Source organism: Malus sylvestris, chromosome 8 (genome assembly GCF_916048215.2).
Source record: "Malus sylvestris chromosome 8, drMalSylv7.2, whole genome shotgun sequence".
In the NCBI taxonomy this organism is placed as follows: Eukaryota; Viridiplantae; Streptophyta; class Magnoliopsida; order Rosales; family Rosaceae; genus Malus; species Malus sylvestris.
In genome coordinates this window covers 7,508,395-7,527,217 of record NC_062267.1, presented here as the reverse complement: position 1 = coordinate 7,527,217, position 18,823 = coordinate 7,508,395, and the positions used below count along the sequence as shown (strand labels likewise).

The window sequence follows — 18,823 nt, the reverse complement described above, 5'->3', positions numbered from 1 at the left end:
CCTCAAATTATCACACGGGCATCAATTAACTCGAAGCTTAGGTTCGATTCAAGGAATCGTATGTCAAACATGTTCAATGGGAAAGCTTATTACTAAGCCTTCTTATGACAAGAATCGTTTGATTCCTCATATTTTTCTACAAATGATTTAGGAGGACATTAGGGGACCGATTCACCATCTATGCGAACAATTTATATATTTTATGGTTTTGGTTGACGCTTCCACACGTTGGTCACACGTGTGCTTGTTGTCCACAGGGAATGCTACATTCTCCAAACTGTTGGCTCATGTTATGAAGCTCAGGGCTCACCACCCTGATTATCCGATCAAATCTATTCGATTGGATAACGCTGGAGAATTCACATCTAAAACTTTTGATGACTATTGCATGTCAGTTGGGGTTGAAGTTGAACATCCAGTACCCTATGCTCACACCCAGAACGACCTAGCAGAGGCATTCATTAAGCGTTTACAAATGATTGCTCGATCGTTGGTCATACGTACCAAGCTCTCGATCGCTGCTTGGGGCCATGCAATATTGCAAGCAGTTATGTTAGTCTATCTAAGACCTGTTGCGACCCAACCATATAGTGCACTTCAGTTGGTTACCGGATATGAACCCGACATATCGCATCTATTCATTTTGGTTGAGTAGTTTATTTGTCGATTTTGCTGTCCTAACGTACAAAAATGGGGCCTCAGTGAAAAATGGGAATCTGTGTCGAATATGATTTTCCTGCGATCATTCTTTACTTAGAACCTTTGATAGGTGATTTATTTACTGCTCGTTTCATGGATTGTCACTTCTATGAGACAGTCTTCCCGTCGTTAGGGAGAGATAAGAACGTCAACATTCTTGAAGAACGAAGCGAATTATCATGAACGACTCCCACTTTGTCTCATTTAGATCCCTGCACCGCTCAATCTGAAACTGAAGTGCATTGCATATTAGATCTTCAGAGCATAGCTCAGAGCATGCCAGATGCTTTCACCGATCTAGCGTGAGTGACAATATCACATATTCCAGCTGTGAATGTGCCTGCAAAGATAAATGTACTAGATGTATGACGAACTTCCCTCATGGAAGCCCATGACACCAATTTTGGTGATCTATGTACATTAACGGCTAGCCAATCATTTGGCCTTACACATAAGCGTAGTAGACCTCTTGGTTCAAAGGATTCACATCCCGGGAAGAGGAAACCCACGACATACACACCTGAAGAGCTTACCGTGAATCTGACTGTTGCTTACTCATTATATCCAACTTATGAGGAAATTCTAGATTACGAAAGCATCATTGAAGAGACGAATCCACCTCCCGAGAATCGTGAGATTTCGGTCTATTATGCTAGCTTAGATAATGTGTGGTGTAGAAATGAGATGATCATCGACGATGCATTAGTATATACAGTAGCTACTGAGATCATGTTGAGCGATGACATTGAACCCCGTTATGTTGATGAATGTCGACGTAGAACCAATTGGTCAAACTGGAAACAAGCAATCCAAGTTGAACTCGATTCGTTTGCGAAACGTAAGGTGTTTGGACCTATAGCTCATACTCTTCCACATGTGAAGCCCGTTGGCTACAAGTGGGTTTTTGTTCGGAAGTATAATGAAAAAAGCAAAATTGTGCGTTAAAAAGTTCGTCTTGTTGCATAAGGCTTCTCACAACGCCCCAGGATTAACTATGATGAAACTTATTCACGTGTTATGGATATGATTACTTTTCGCTACCTTATCGGTTTGGTAGTTTTCGAAAAATTGGGTATGCAGCTGATACATGTAGTAACTGCGTATCTCTATGGAGATCCTGATATGGAAATTTATATGAAAGTTCCTGAATGACTTACATTGATTGGATCAAATATTTCCAACCCCGGAACACGCTCTCAATTTGGCTAAGGCGTTCACTCTATGGTTTGAAGCAATCCTGAAGAATGTGGTATAACCATCTAAGTGGGTATTTGACTATTCAAGGATATGTGAACAACGAACTATGCCTTGTGTTCATTAAGAAGTCACATTCCGGTTTTGCGATAGTTACAGTATATGTCGATGACATGAACCTTATCAAAACTCCTAAAAAGCTCGTGAGAACTGTCGCGCACCTGAAGTCGGAATTTGAGATGAAAAATTTAGGAAAGACTTGATACTGTCTTAATCTTGAGATACAGCATTGTTCGGATGGAATCTTAGTACATCAATTGAACTACATCCATAAGGTGTTGCGCTGCTTTAACGAGGATAAAGCGAAGCATTCGAGTACTCATATGGTCGTTCGATCACTAGATGCAAAACGAGATCCCTTCCATTCGAAGAAGGATGATGAAGAGATTTTCAAGCATGAAACTCCTTATCTAAGTACGATAGGCGCTTTATTGTACTTAGTTCAATGCACTAGACCTGACATATATTTCGCTGTTAATTTTTTTTGCGACATATAGTAATGCACCAACACGCAGACATTGGACTGGCGTAAAAGACATATTCCGTTACCTTAAGGGTATTATGGATCTGGGCTTGTTCTATCCCTATGGATCCTCGAGTGATGTCGCACCATTTGCTTCTTGAGTTAATTCTCGCCTTATTGGTTATGCCGACGCAGGATACTTATCTAATCTGCACAAGGCGCGTTCTCAAACGGGTTATGTCTTTACCGTTGGAGGCACCACAACCTCTTGGAGGTCAACTAAACAAACCTTAGTTGCCACTTCATCTAACCATGCTGAAATTCTCGGCTTACATGAAGCAACTCGAGAATGCTTTTGGTTGAGAGCAGTTGTGGGCCATATTCAAAGCTCATGCGATCTTTACCTCGTCGTTAATGTCCCGAGGACGATCTATGAAGATAACACAACATACATCAAACAGCTCAAGAAGGGTTACATCAAAAGAGACAACACCAAGCACATTGCGCTGAAGTTCTTCTTCTCACATCAACAACAAGAGCATCAAAAGATTGAAGTCACACAAATCTTTTCACAAGACAATTTGGTTGACCTCTTCACCAAATCATTACCGAAGGCGACGTTTCAGAAGCTTGTTCAAGGAATTGGTATGCGTAAACTTTTTTAGTTGTAACATTTCTAGTTCTCTTTGGAATTATGTCAAACTCAAGTGGAGTATCTTGAAATATATTTGCTTTCTTAATGTACTTTTTTCCCTACGATTATGAGCATTTACCCATTAGGATTTTGTTACCTAACTAGGTTTTAACGAGGCACCCACCTTGGGTTGATCATATCCCTGATGACGTCTCGTAGACGTTTCTTTTAACTTTGCATTACTCACACATTTTTCCTTAGACTATGGATTTTGTCCCTACTCGGGGTTTTGCCATAGCTATAGGGTTTTTTGTGAGACTACCTCTTTATGCAAGTTCTTACCTTATTAAGAATAGTTTGATCCCAGAATCAGTGTCGATGAGTCAACTTCCTCAACTCCTACATGATGCCGAATCTACCTTGAGTATTTACACACTCAAGGATGAGTGTTATAAATTTTCCTAGTTTAAGTGTGATTGTGTAAATCCTAGATTAGATTTGATTCTAGTTATTCTTTCCTATATGGACTTGTATTCCTTAGGGATGAAAGAATTCTTCTCCCTCTTATTACTATAAATAAAGACACTATGTAAGGGGGAATAACACACACATTCCTTCATACAATTCTACAAACACATCTCTCTCTTTTCTCTCTGTCGCTGGCCCCCTTCCCCTTGTCAGATAAAATAGCCTACAACAACTACCCTTTTATATGACCCTATAATAGCTAAGGTAAACAAAATAGAGAGACCCTTTATTAATATTTTTTTATAATTGAAACATATATACCAAAACTACAACCTTTCCAAAATAGGAGAGCTTTTTTAGTGATCAGTATTGTGAAGAATCCAAATCGAATGAAAAATTAATTGTTGAATGCTAACTTAGTTATACACAATGAAAAATATATATTTTTTCTATTAATAATGATGTTGTACACGACGTTTTTAAAAAATGCGAACATGTCATTACCAACAACATATGAAAGTATGTTTAGTTTTCAGAAGTTTCTTGTTCGTGAACCATGTTATAAATTTTTTACTCCTTCACTGCTCCGAAGCACCATTTTCGTGATTTAAAGATGTCAAAATTGTTTGTAAATTCAAATTAGTACTTGTCAGCTAGGCTTGACAAGATGCCAGTTTGTTTTGTTCTACACATACAACAAAGCATCAAGCTTGGTGATCTGTCTTGTCCTAGTTAGTATTCTTTGATCCACTATCCACTATCCACTATCCACTATCCAGACACATTTGAGTGGCAAACAACAGTTTAGATTTTATCTCAAATAAATAAATATATAAATGATTCTGATTCTGGTATATATGGCCGTTAGTGATCAGCTTATAACTTTTTCACTGCTATTTAAGATTTTCAACTGCAAGTTTAGAATTTTTAACCGCTCATTGGGTGAAAGCAACCTGTATGAAGTATGCTTTCTTCAAAATGCAAATACTGCATAAGTCCTAAACAGATGGTGTGTCCTTATACTTGTCGGTTTGTATATCTTGATTGCGTTGAATGCTAAGGAGAGGTTGATGGTAACTGACCATATATATATGCTGATTCTTTTGAGTTCCAGCGTTGATGCTTTGGCATTTAGTATCTATCCCTCTCTTGGGGTATTTTAGTTTTGCTCAACTGCTATACATCCGCTACCACTAGCTTGCATTATTGGGATAATTAAATTAGTTTTTGAGATATAACTTCCGAACACCATTTTTCTTCTTTTGCACGTTCCTATTTACTTTCTCTTAGTATTCAATCTAAAGGCCAAAATAAATATAAGTGTGAAGAAAAAGAAGAAAATATGTGTTAGAAATTACATCCCTCTATTTTTTTATATTGTTCTGTCAACTAGAAAGAGGATTCAAAGCTAAAATAATGCCTTGTATAATTGTAGATGAGGATGAGGCTATCTGAGTGCAACATTTTATATAAACAATTGCAAATTGCAGCTTTTCTTTAATACATTTAGTAGTTAGTACACTTATCTCACTCTTATCCATCTCAAGATGTATTATATAATCTCTTTTTCTTGAAAGTGTTTGTTGAAGAAGCAACTAACATAAGTTTTTGCTGAAGTCTAAGTGCTTTTGTTGCCTGTAAACACTTTTAAATATTGTTTGAAACGCTTATAATTATCTCAAAGAGATTTTAACAATTATAGAACCACTTCTAAACATATCAACCTGGGACATGAGGCTGTGATCGATATTTGATATTTCGTTTGAGCTTTGGAGATGTCTGTTCGTTTGTAGACCATTGAATAGTATATGCCTCTTACATTTTGTTGGTGGGGAAGCACTACCTGGTTTTGCCCCATAGCTGGGGTACTCTATCCACAAAATATTCTCTCCATATCTTTGGGATTCATGAATTAGGTCTAGCATTTTCTTAAACAATTAGGTCTAGTTTTTTTCACTTGTGAATAAAGGTGACAACCTGGCTACAGTAAAACGACACAATGGTACGAGAAACTTGACCAAAATTTTCTTCATGTCTTCGATTAAAAAGTAGAAAATTCATATACTAACGTTGTATTTCTACTATTTGTAATGAGAACTTACATAAAACAAGTTCACAACCATATAGTATTCTAGCCCACACAAGTTGCTCTCGCTTTTGTAACAAAATGTTGTTTTGAGTGAGAAGCAAACTAAAGTGTGTTTTTATTTTAGAAATTAATTAATGTTTTTATTGATTAAAAAAATGCATGTTATCTGTAAAGGAGAGTCTATCCACTGCCCACACACGCCACTGAAATGCTTCCTTTTCTATTAAGTCAAGTTATATGGATACGCATTTCTAATGAAGAAGAGGGATAACATTTTATAAAAGACATGGGCAGACATAGTATATTTGATCAGGTTTAAGCAGAAGTTGTAGAAGATCCTGCCATTCATTTCTTCATAGGTTTACCAGCTCATCTTGAATCCTTGATTGGTTGTTCAGAACATATAATACACACACACATATAAAGAGTAACCACTTTGCCGTTGAATTATCATTAATTCATATCATATATCTGACAAATTATATTATCTTCGAGTTCTTTTTGTATATGCATTTCTGATTATAACACTTGGAAGCATAACACGAGCATCTCCTAACAGTTCATTATGGTACTTGAAGCACAAAAACACTAACTAATTTTTCATGTTCTAAATTACTTAAGAACTTATGATAGTATTTGTTTCAGTCGTATCTTTTGACTAAGACATGATACCGCCGATACATAATTACCCAAAAGCATCTGTGATTAATAAAATTGGTGAACTTTGAACTTTGATTCCCCAATAAAGTTTATCATCAGATTATACTAAGCACAACTCAATCAATTGACTAAAAGACAGTTTAAGCAGATTTGTAGTGGTGGTGCATTAACAATTAAGACGATGGATTATTGGCCCTGCAAGATCCATAAACACCGTGTAGATTAAATTTAATTCTAATAAGAAAATGAAAAAAAAAGAGAAAAGTCAAAATTTGATTACAAAAGACAGTTAGGAGCAGCCGCAGAGTTTGGCAAACAAATTAAGAAGAGAAAAGGAATCACCGTCCACCGTCCACCGTCCACCGTCCATCGTCCATCGTCCATCATAACATATCAACCTCCATTAAACAAAACATGTCGTAAGCTTCCATTATAGTATGGAGTATATTGAGTCTAATGACAGTGACAACCTCTCTGATTGAAGGACCATCTTCGATTTCTCCTTCAATCATACTTCACACCACAAGCACGTCATCACTTACCCGTCCTTGGTGCCCCAACTCTCCCTTATCTCCTTATCTTCTTCTCTTTGTTTGGCAACTCCAAACTCCGAAAAAGTTATTGAGTGTGGTACGGTAGTACTGAAACGCGGTCGCATGAAATAAGTTAAAAACAAAACTTAACAAATTTTGTTAATTTAACTTCTATTTCGTTACACTGCCATGCAGTATATAAAATTAATACATTGATTTTATGGGCATGATAGTTACGCTAAAAAACTTAAAACCCTACTGCCCCAGAGCAAGCAACGTGCAAAGCGATGACCATTCTAGGCCTAACCACCATATGCATACCTAACAAAAATCTTTTAAGATTAGCAACCAAAGAATTAAAGCATATATTAATCGATTCGATTCCACAATTAAATATTGTTACGTAGAAGTGAAACAGTAATATCACTTAAGTAATACTGCAACTCCGCTTTCCGTTTTCCGTTGCAAGAACCATAAAAATCAAAGACTAGAACTTCAAGAAAGGAAACAATATTGATTGCCTTTCAGCTGGTTTGTTGTTGTTACAATTGAGAAACTATAACAAATTACCAATCAAACGGAATTCTTTTGATTCCATTTCCTGATCGGACCCAATAATACCTCCTCTGTATTTGCACTTTATTGCACACACAGTCACCTAATTACCTATTCATATCAACTAAGATATATAAATATCAAAACCCAAACCCCATAAAAAAAATTAAAAAAAAACATCTAAAAAGAAGAAGACAAAAGAGCTAGAAATTTAGATAAATATTATGAACAGTTGGTGATCGGTCGGCCTCATCCCTAAAGCTCTGTTCTGTTCTATTAACTTTCATCGGAGTTTTCTGGGTCTGGGTACTCATTTAAGTCGGGCTTCTGAGAGCCACCCCGGCTCGACGCCGTTTTGGATGGAGACGTCGGCGATGAGTGGAGAGCGGTTTGGGCAGCGTCGACCTTAGCCCCAACCTCCGTCGCCTTCTTCCGTATCGAAGCCGCCGACATGTCGTGGGGCTGCTGGCCGTCGTCTTGGAAAACAAGTTCCGGGAAGTTGAGGCGGGCAGAAGGGCCTCGCAGATAGAAAACGGCGGTGTCGTACGCTCGGGCGGCGGCAACGGGGGTCGTGTAGGAGCCGAGCCAAATTCGAGAGCGCTTGTTGGGTTCTCGAATCTCCGCCACCCACTTCCCCCACTTCCTCATCCTTATTCCTCTGTACTGCTTTTCTTGGTGGTGATCGGGATGCTTGCGCTTCTCCATGCTCATGGACGTTGAGGAAGAAGACGACGAAGAGCAGCAGTAATCTCCTTCCATGGCAAAGAATTTAACCTATCTAAAATATGACTAATATGGATCCAAAGATTCCAAACCCTTAGATTTTCTGATGTCGTTGTGGTTTTTTCAGAAGCTATATATCCTAAAAATACAAAACAAGAAAACCCAAATGAAAAAAAAAAAAATCAGAAAAGAAGTTGAAATTCCAGGAGTTAAGATTGTATAATATTTCAGAGGGGAATTTATACAAAAGATAAGAAGGCATACAGAAAGAGGGCGTTAGTTTTCGCACTTGGCTGCTAGTCTGTCGTCAGGGCACGGCCGCCACGTTGATATGTATCTTGAAGATGAATCCAAAAAATGGCCGACATATTCCATCAGCTCTCTCGCCCCCACACCCTTTCTCTCTTCTGCTCTCCCCTCTAAACACTGCGTTTTATACTCTCTATCTTCTTCTTTCTTCTTTCTTTTGGTGTGTCTGAAAAGGCATTTGGTAGTTTATTTATACGAATGTGGGACCAACATAAGCGGTTTTGTGGGCATGTGAGAGTCGACGTGGACGGATGTTTACACCTCTTATACGCAATCCACTTTGTAGTACTAAAAAATCTATTAATGAAATTGTTTCTAGGTTTTGTTTGTCGAAGCTGAGAAATTATGAGTTCGACGGTGATGTATTTAATGTTATTAATTCACGAATAATAATATAACTAATGCTATTGATTGTATAAGTTGAATTTGAGCTTTAATGTAACTAATACTCAAAAGTACTCGTATTGAAGCAAATGGCGCTGCTAAGTTATCGTTTAAGTTGTTTTGATGCATCTGAATTTGAGCTCATTCTTTGTGAGCTGAACGATGTTGCTCATTGCTTAATAAAGTTTGCGTTTTTGCTCAAATGTGAATTTAGAATGTTTTCAAGTGTTATATGTGAACGTATAGAACGTCTTCTTCAATTACCATATCAAAATCGTTGGTGAGGAACGGCTTCTTAATCTTACGCATCATGTTTACTATTTTAAATTAAATTAAAAAATGGAGAAATTAGATTCTCATCCTTCATTTTGCTACTTCATTGATTAAAATCCTATTCATTTTCAATTTTTGATCAAGGTCCTTGGGTATTAATAACATCATTAATTATTTCAATAATAAAATATTTTTTTATTTCTAAATATATTCATTTAATATTAAAAATGTTACAATTAGTATATTTATATTTATGACTAAATTTTTTATCATATCTTTTTAGTTTTAGTTTGTACCCATTTTTAATTTGTAATTCTTTTTTAATTTGTACCAATTTTCTTTTCAGTTTTAATTTGTACCCATATATTAAGAGGGGTGTATTCAATTAGGATTCTGAGAGAGTTTCAGGGAATTAATAATTCCAGGGATATTCAATTAGGATTTTAAGTGATTCTCTGAAATTCTAGGTGTATTCAATTAGAATTTCAAAATAGTTTATTAAAATCCTTAGAAATCTAGGTGTATTCAATTAAGATTTTAAAGAAGTTTATAACATTCCAGATGTATTCAATTAGAAATTGATTTTAAAGAATTTGAGAAAGTTAAAGAATTAGAGGGAATTGGAGAGATTTCGTAGTGTATTTTAAGTATCCACAAATCTCACCTCTTTCCATGAGATTTCGAAGGAATTGAATCAAAATTTTATATGGAATCTCTACAAATCAATTAAACTCCATAAAAATCCATGGATTTACAAATCCATTAAAATCTCTCACATTCTCAATTGAATACACCCCCCCTAAAATTTCTTTTTGTGCCCATATTTTTTAAAGTTTATTTGTATTTGTACCCATATATTTTTTTTATTTGTACTTTTTATTTTGCTAAATGTACCCATGCTAATTATATGTACCCCTTCATGTAAAACTTTGTAATCTTAAAATGTACTCCTTCTTAAATATACCAATTTGTTATATGTAAAATGTACCATTTTTTTTATATAAAATCTATTCAATTTTTTTCTAATCCATTTTAAAACTTATATGGGTACATTCTTTTTTCTTTGATTTTAAAATGTGTCCATGTCAAGTTTAATCGAAGAAATTTATTAATGTTATTAAGCCTAATATTTATTTATTTTTTTGTGATTTTGAAGAATGTACCCATGTTTTGATACAATAAATTTTTTGGTTAATTTTGATGAATGTATGCATGTTTATATATATATATATACACACACACACAAACACACAATAGTATATTTATATTTTAATATTTTTAATCCCACAAATTATGGTTTTTTTATTTAAAATCTCATTTATATAAACAACTAAAATTTCTAATTTTTAATTTAAAAAATATAGTAACGTACATAGAAATAAATTATCACATTAATTTCAGTGACTTCAATCAAAAATTAAAAACCAACAAGGTTTCAATCAAAGAATATTCATAACTAAAGACCGCATCCAAAGTCTCCCTTAAAAAATTTAACAAGAGTTTGAACTTGTGACATAATGAGCGATAAAAAATAACTTATTCACAAAAGATGTTTACCATTTACACTTAAAAGTATTAGTGAAAATTTACTTGTCAAAATCCATACATTTTATATTATTAGAACATAAATAGTCACAGTCGGTTATTTTTTTGTTGGCCTCGCAGTATCGCGAAGTATATAGGGAATTCAGGACCATCAAAATTATGAAAGAGGTCGGTGACGGATATGGACGGATGGCTTGAATTGTGGAAAATAGGGAAATATTAAAACGATAACTACATAATCAAGTTTGGTTCAAGTTATTTCCAACGACCATGTCACTTTTTTTTTTAAATAAAATATATTGAAGTGAAAAAGACTACAAGCAAGCAGTAAAGAATTGGAGTCACAAAAAAAGTGTGCTATTCACACCGTTTGCTTTTTACGTATTTTTATTAATTATTATTTTTAATTCAACACAAGTAAAAATTAAAAAATAAATAAAAAGTGAAAATAAATATGTAGATATATGCCTAAAAAATGAAATATATACGTGGATAGCACTGCCAATAAAATTATCAAAAAACATAGGCCAACACAACCGCAGCAAAGCAGCAACAAAAGAGGGAAAGAGCACGGACACTCTTCCACGTGTCAAATGTAATATGTTTTTTTTATGAGTAATGTTAAGAAGATTAAATTTAAAGATTAAATTTTAGAAATTAAAAAACATAAATATTGATTATTGGTTTATTAATTAAACGTTGATAGACATGCTAGTTTCTATTTATGACACATAATTGAATTTGCAATTTTAATCTCACTAGTATTACGTTTTTTATATTATTTTAATGTCCAGACCACTGCCTCCACAAAATTGTTTTAAAATATTATCCTTCTTTTATATTAGTTTATTGGAGAGCTTTACTTTCCAGGGCGGCACCTAAAACAATGATTTTTCTGGCACGTGTAAGGTTTCCAGTGGTCTCGGATAAATTATTTGTGGGTGGATAAATTATTCGTGGGTAGTCAAATTGAGTTTTGACTTCAAATGTCATGAAACTTGTGTCAAAAACCCACCGGGCACCGCCTTAATTCAGAAATAATAGAATAAGAAAGCGCTATTTACGAACTAATTTTCATCTCCCACTTACTCTTGTTGAAAGAGTTAAAAGTTAATAAAAATGTGTGAGAAATAAATATAAATGTGTAATGGTAGTATCTTAGAATTAACAGCCACACCATTTATCAGAGAAGGATGAAGGAGGCAGATTGTCTGCCCTCCCATTACCAAATCTTTTTCATCATCTCCTACATTATGAGGTCACGGTTAAGCAATGTTAACATTTTATATTGATTTTTTTATAAAGATAATAAGACATGTTGATACGGCTTAATCGTGACCGTACAAATAGGAAGAGATGAGAAGGGGATGGTAAAAGAAGGGCAGACAATCTGCCTTCGAAGGATGAATGCAGTTACCGTCCTGTCTGTTCACTGCGTTGAGTGCAGAACTGGGATGACATTCGCTGCCTTCTTCGTAGCATTCGTTGTCCGAGTGCAAGTACAGTAAGTTCCGGCTGCATAACCCTAAGGAGTCGCTTCGCAACCTTTTTGTGCTTTCTGTCACAATGATGTTGAAGACACGGACCATTTGTTCATCAAGTCCCATTTTGCCTTAAAAACAAGTATGGAGATGTGCCAAATAATATCTTATATATATTCAACGTATATTAATGCAACGTGAAATGACAGTGTGAAATTTAAAAAATTGTTATTCACACTCTGTAGAAGACTCTCACACAAAAAGGTTTTTTCTCTATTTTCTCTATTTACTAGTCCACTTGTAGTTTTCGTACGTTCTTATTATTAGAAATTTTTATTTGCAAAGATTATTTGATACAACTTGAAAGAGAAATACAATGGCTAGAAATTTAGAAAATTCCACAAGTGAAAATTCAAATATTCAAGAAATGGGACCGCGGCGATCCACAAGACTAAATGTGATCTTAGGAGGAGCGGCACCACCACCACAAGGCTCCACCATGGCAACCACGACAATCACCCATGGCGAGGTCCATGACTCCACCACCACGGCCTGAACCATGTCACTCTATGCCTAACGTAAGCCCTATGCGTTGCCAAGCCGAGCTCAAGCCTCGCATTCGCGAGCATCACACGCCGAGCAGCCTGCTCTCGCAGCCCTGCCTCCCATGGTTTCCCAAGCAGCTCAAGTTGGCTTGAGAATATCTCAACTATCTGGAGCAACCATCGAGCCGGGGGCATTTTCACCATATTTCTCCGCAGATTTGACATTTCCCAATTCAAATCTTTCACCTGGAGTCTACCACACTTCCATTGCTCAAGGAGGCATATTCCTTCCAAGCTCTTCCAATCTAAATGGCGAACAACACTTGTCTCGACAAGTCATAGAGTTGACGAGCACCCTTACACAACAGACAACCTTGGTGAATCAACTCTTACAACGCACCGAGATCCAACGTGCCCCAGATGAGGTGTCCTGAAGTAGGACAAGGGCAGACGAACCTATCCACCAGCATACCGACAAACAACCCTTTAACCAGCCACGTTCCGAGCGTTCTGGCAGTTCACGTTCCCGCTTGGGTCCTTGAGATAGCATATACTCTCGTCTTAGCGCGCGGAATAGCGTGCATTCCCAATCAAGCCCACGGATGAGCATACGTTCACGGTTGAGGTCACACTCCGATTATTAACATGGACAACCTTCTAGGCGAAATGTTCATTCATAACTAGGCTTGCAATGAGCATTCTCCACCTCACATCGGAGTAGGCAGCACAGCAGACGGAGAGAAGCAGTCACTCAATCCGACTCAAGTTCAACCGGCAGCCTGTTTACCTGTCAGGTACATGCCACATGCACCGCAGCCGCGACATGGACAAGTCGAGCATAGGGAAGAGCAGCCTAGACCCATAGATCACGATTGGAGGCAATCAAAAGTTCCACTGCCCCAGCGGAGGCAAATTCAAGAAGAAGTTAAGAGGGTCATAACTGAACCATTGCACAATTTCCAACATAATGAGGCTGCTGACGATGCGATTCAACGTGACATGACAAATATAAGCATGTCACCATTCACGAATGAGATCGAGCGGACAAATCCACCTCGCGGGTTCACTATGCCTCACTTCATTCCTTACAAGGGATACGAAGATCCAGATCGACATCTCAAGCATTACCGTAGTACCATGATCCTCTACAGGAATAACGATGTGCTTATGTGCAAAAATTTTACCATAACTTTACAAGGCAAAGCGCAAGACTGGTTTCACACTCTGCCGCCGCAGTCGATCTGGAGTTTCAATCCTTTGTTTTCACTAAGGAATATTCGTCTAACCGCTCAATCAAAAAGACATTCGACCATCTTTACAGCATCGTAAAAGACTCTTGGGAGACAATTCGTAACTATGTCAAGAGGTTCAAAGCGGAGAAGGCCAAGATTGTTGGTTGCAACGAAGACATAGCAACGGCAGCATTCATAAATGGACTTCCCACCGAACATCCTTTATTCGGAAAACTGATCATGAGAGAAGAACTGACCCTAGCAGCTTCATATGCTTTGGCAGAAAAGCATGCACTATGGGACGAAGCCAAGCAGTCTAACAAAAATGAGTCGGAAAAGAAACACATGGAACGTTCCCTAACCAGAGAAGACTCAGTGCCTGAAACATTCACCAAATTCATAGTTCCAATCGGCCAAATTCTCCGCAAGCTCAAGAACGAACCTTGGTTCGAGCTGCCGCCACCCATGAAAGTCGATCTTACCAGGCTGGATTATATAAATTATTGCGCATTCCATCAAGGACCAGACCACACTACCAACGGCTGCCTAAAGTGGAAGCAGTACCTTGAGAAGCTGACATATGAAGGTCGATGCGATGAGTATCTTAATAGGTTAACAGAACAGCCTACCCAAGCAGGCGAAGTCTTCATCACCCCCTGAACCCCGTTTGGGCTTTTCCCAATAAGTTCGAAGTCTCAAGCAGCATGACGAACAAGGCCTCGCAAGCCAAAGATTATCCAGTTTGTTATGCAGTTTCTACCTTCCAGCACAGTTGATTTATTTCTTTATTCTCAATGAAGATTCAAGAAGTTACTTATAAGCCTGGCTCAACTGATGTCCACAACAACTGCTAAAAACCCTTTCTGGGTCTACTCTCCAGTGCGAGAGGATAAACCAATTGCTCTCCAGTGCGAGAAGGTAAACCAATTCTCCGACACCCATATGGGTCTACTCTCCAGTGCAAGAGGATAAACTAATTGCTCTCCAGTGTGAGAGGGTAAACTAATTCCCCGACACCCATATGGGTCTGCTCTTCAGTGCGAGAGGATAAACTAATTGCTCTCCAGTGCGAGAGGGTAAACTAATTCCCCGACACCCATATGGGTTTGCTCTCCAGTGCAAGAATGCCACATAGTTCAAAAGATTGAATGTTTGAAGATCAATTAAGCAATAAATGGTTAGGGGGTAGCAGCCACTTTTACACTTAACAGTTCACTCATCCGACACTTTATCTTTAGAGACTCTGATCTTGGCAGCTTCATCTGTGACTGCTCCATCTATGGCAGTTGAAAAATCAAACTCAAGCAATTTCCTCATTTTCAGCAGGCAGCCCAGACGTGGTAGCCCAAACAATTGCCCATTCCATGCTACTTCCTTGGCCCATGCCGGATCAATCCTTGGCTTCAATCAAGCCGAGTTGCTCAAGCAATGGCCTCTGCCACATCACATCCTTAGCCTATGCCAAGCCGACTCCTGGTCCCGGCCAGCTGACGTGTCGCACCACCCTGACGACTACCCCGTGGCAGCACCACCCAAAAAAAAGACAAGAAGAATTAAGTTTTTATTGGTGCGGCACGGAGAAGACGAAGAAAGCAACGAAAGACGATCATTTGTAAGGGCAAGATGTAGAAGATTGCTAGAGGAGGGGGAACAAATATCTTCTAAGCTTTCTCTCTCTCTCTTGTAGGGTAGAATAAATCACTTTCCAAAGTTGATTTAATAACCCACTTAAGGTGGACTTAAATAGGCTTTGAGAGAAATTTATTTCCCTTTCCTAGAAGGATCTAATTTCATATTAAAGAGAGAATCTACATCAAAACAGGAAGCAGTCCTAAATTTCCTAGAGCAAGAAGATCTCTACACCTGCTGCCCTTTCCTACGAGCAACCCAGCAGGTGTGGGGGCATTTGTGGAGCCAAAAATAATCACAAGGCAACACGTGGATTTTTGGGTGAAGATGACAAATTTACCCTCGAGGCATACCGGGTCTCCTACACGCGAGCGGTGGAGAATCATCCATCAACCAAATCAGGAGTACCCAAAATAGGTAACAAGTTCAAATTTGTCTCATCCATCCTCATTCCATAACCTTCAAAACCCTACATACAAATTAGATTAATTAGGCTAATTAATGGATTAATTCCTAATTAATCCATTAATCACCAAACTAATCACCATTTTCACACAAAATCCTTTAAGGGCCGGCCACCTCATTCCCTATATATAGGACCCTATTTCTTCTAAAAAGCTAAGTCCACACTCTTGCAAAACTCCCAAAAACTCTCCAAATACTTTTCTCTCTAAATTCTAACTTTGGCATTGGAGGTTCTTTGGCCAAACCACCCCTCCCTCCAAATTCATCGTGGGCGCGTGAGGCTCTTGGCCTTGACCTAAGGTGTTAATTGTTTTGTAGGTGCAATTTTGTCCAAGAAGAAGAAGACGGAAATTTGCATCCACAACAAGTAGAGGACGAGGTTACGAATTCATATCTGTTCGATTTCTTAATCTTCATTTGAAGGTTAGTCGTACAAAAAGTTATTTCAATTGGAGGTAATTTAGTCATTCAAATATGTAAAACAAATCGATGGTCTAGGTACTAAGTAACATATTCATAATAAACCGTCTATATATTTGATATGTTTAGATTATTAAATGATCTCTCATTCGAATGAGTTTTTATAAGAGTGGTATTCAAATGAAGATCAATAAATTGAACAGTTCTAATCATTGATTTTAGTAAGTCATCATATGTTATTAATAACTTTAAAAAAAAATATGTGCATCCACACATGATAGGTACGCAAGTATTATTCATGAGAAATTTTCTTATTTCTGCGTGATCACTTCACAAAAATCTGTATCCAATCATTGATACATTGTGAAATTAAAAACCGCATTGGATATAGTCGCTCATTCGCACTGACGATTGTTCCTAACAAATTCATTGCATCATCCTCCTTTTTTCTGTTATTTTGGCAGTTGGAAAAAGCAAAGTAAGTGAAGAGAAAACTGGGAAACTTAGTTCAAGTTTGACATTGATGAAATCAAGTGGCATGAAATGCTAAGGATATTCTTTCAAAAATGGGTTTTCATAAACTTTCTCTGACCTTATATTTTTAAAAAATGAGGGTATAGTATTAGTATGAAAATTAACGTTAAACTGTGAAATTTTTTTTACTATGAAACAATATTCATAGTATTTCCCTATAAATAGTGCCCATTTTACGTGTTATAAGTTCCAACTTCCCGTTGCATGTAAGTAGGTCACTTCTTAAACCATCTTTTTCTTTTTAAAACAAATGATATATTATCTACACTGAAGAAGTAGGGGAGTGGGCTAAGTTTCACAATGGCTTAGCAATAATGTTATAAATTTGTCTTCGCAAGAATCGAATCTAAAATATCTTAGATACAAATAAAAAGAAAATATTATTAGACCGTAATACTAAATGATATCTTTTTTTTATTTAAGATACAGAGTCGACAAACTTTTTTTGGCACTTACAAAATGAAATTTATTAGGCGGTGTGAATGAGTTTCTGTACTTCATTTTCTAATTTATTATTATTATATATATTATTAATTGTATATTAAAACTAATTTATTATTATTATATATATTATTAATTGTATATTATATTTGAGAGATATATATTTATTTTTGAAATTTGAGAGAGATGCATATATAAGTGGGATGTGGTGGCTGACCTAAGTGGCCAACTTGGTAGATTTCCAGTCGGCAGCAGAAAAACTAATGGAAAAAGTTGGAAACTACCTACCGAAACCAATAAGAATGTGAAAAATTATTAATACAATAAAAAATAAATAAGTTTATTTGAGGTTGTCGCTGCTGCTTATCAGTTTGTGTCATGGAAAGGAATAATAATCATGTTTCTGATTATTTTAAGTATCAGATAATTACTCTATTATTCTTTAAATCACCAACTAATTAACAGTATAAAATTAAGCCAAAGAGAGAGTTGTCGACAATCATGGAAATATTTACGTCTATAATTTCCCCATATAGCCACTTATTACAAGAGCAGTTAGGGCAACTGAGCTGTTTGATTTCTTTATAGTACAAATATATTAGGTGTTCTTCGAGAATAAAATGCTCAACAACTGATTCGACGTCGACCGAATCGAACCCCAGAAGCTTAATGCCGTAAACCTAGGCTGATTAGGGTTTCTATCTCCGGGGCCAGAGCCATAAGGGTCGGAGTGGTCCGGGATTCATCCTGACTACAGTGTAAGAAAAATCCCGGCGACTACAAGCCTGCAGTTGCCTTGAGACGTGAAGAAGAAGATAGATTGTTATTTGTGAAGAAGCTGAGTGGAACAATGTCATCGTCTTCTCATTCTAACAATTTTGTTATTGTAGTTTAGTGAAACAATGAGTTTGTAGATGAGAATTTTAAAATATACTTTAAATGATTTCTAAAGCTACCTAATCAGCTATTATTGGAGACCTCCTCTTTTCCCTCCTATCAAACGATGCAAGCCACAACTTTTTTGTATGTTCTTTCTATATATATATATTTGTTTTTTAATTTTTAGTGGTTACCCTGCACTCTACCTCCCACTAAGTTGTATTGCACAGTAATTCTCTTTATTAAATTTAATAAAAAAATTACTTCAATTGCTTATGTTATAAGTTTAATTTTTTTCTAGGCATGTAAAAGGTCATCCTCACATAAAATTCTGTCTCTCTCCAAGCCTACATGATAGAATTCCATGATATTGTTTTGGCACACCACACAAGTAACATTGGATGGATTGGGTTTTTTTTTTTTTTTTTTTTTTTTTTTGCATTGGATCGATAGTTCAACATTAAACTTTAAACTAGAAACATTTCATACATTACTTGGTTGCTTTAAAGTGGCTACTAGATCGGACAATTCGTAGATATGTTGAAAATAGCGGTGAATAAATTTTTTATTTTGATGAGATTATAAAGGATTAGACACGACTAGACATA

General features: G+C 36.7%; 2 protein-coding genes across 3 annotated transcripts; one reads left to right on the top strand and one right to left on the bottom strand.

The window, feature by feature from the left end:
• Positions 1-7,294: 7,294 nt before the first annotated feature.
• Positions 7,295-8,519, bottom strand: LOC126633071 (ethylene-responsive transcription factor ERF011-like). Of its 2 annotated transcripts, none has more exons than XM_050303622.1 (2): positions 8,368-8,519; positions 7,295-8,217 (listed from the first exon to the last, which is right to left on the bottom strand). In XM_050303622.1, the coding sequence occupies exon 2, from the start codon at positions 8,112-8,114 to the stop codon at positions 7,632-7,634; it is 483 nt and encodes a 160-aa protein (XP_050159579.1). In that variant the 5' UTR covers positions 8,115-8,217; positions 8,368-8,519; the 3' UTR covers positions 7,295-7,631. The 2 variants fall into 2 exon arrangements, with proteins under 2 accessions (XP_050159579.1, XP_050159578.1); XM_050303621.1 differs by having other exon boundaries at positions 8,343-8,515.
• Positions 8,520-13,413: 4,894 nt separating this feature from the next.
• Positions 13,414-14,507, top strand: LOC126631309 (uncharacterized). Its single transcript, XM_050301483.1, has 2 exons — positions 13,414-13,829; positions 13,937-14,507. The coding sequence occupies exons 1-2, from the start codon at positions 13,414-13,416 to the stop codon at positions 14,505-14,507; spliced, it is 987 nt and encodes a 328-aa protein (XP_050157440.1).
• Positions 14,508-18,823: the final 4,316 nt, after the last annotated feature.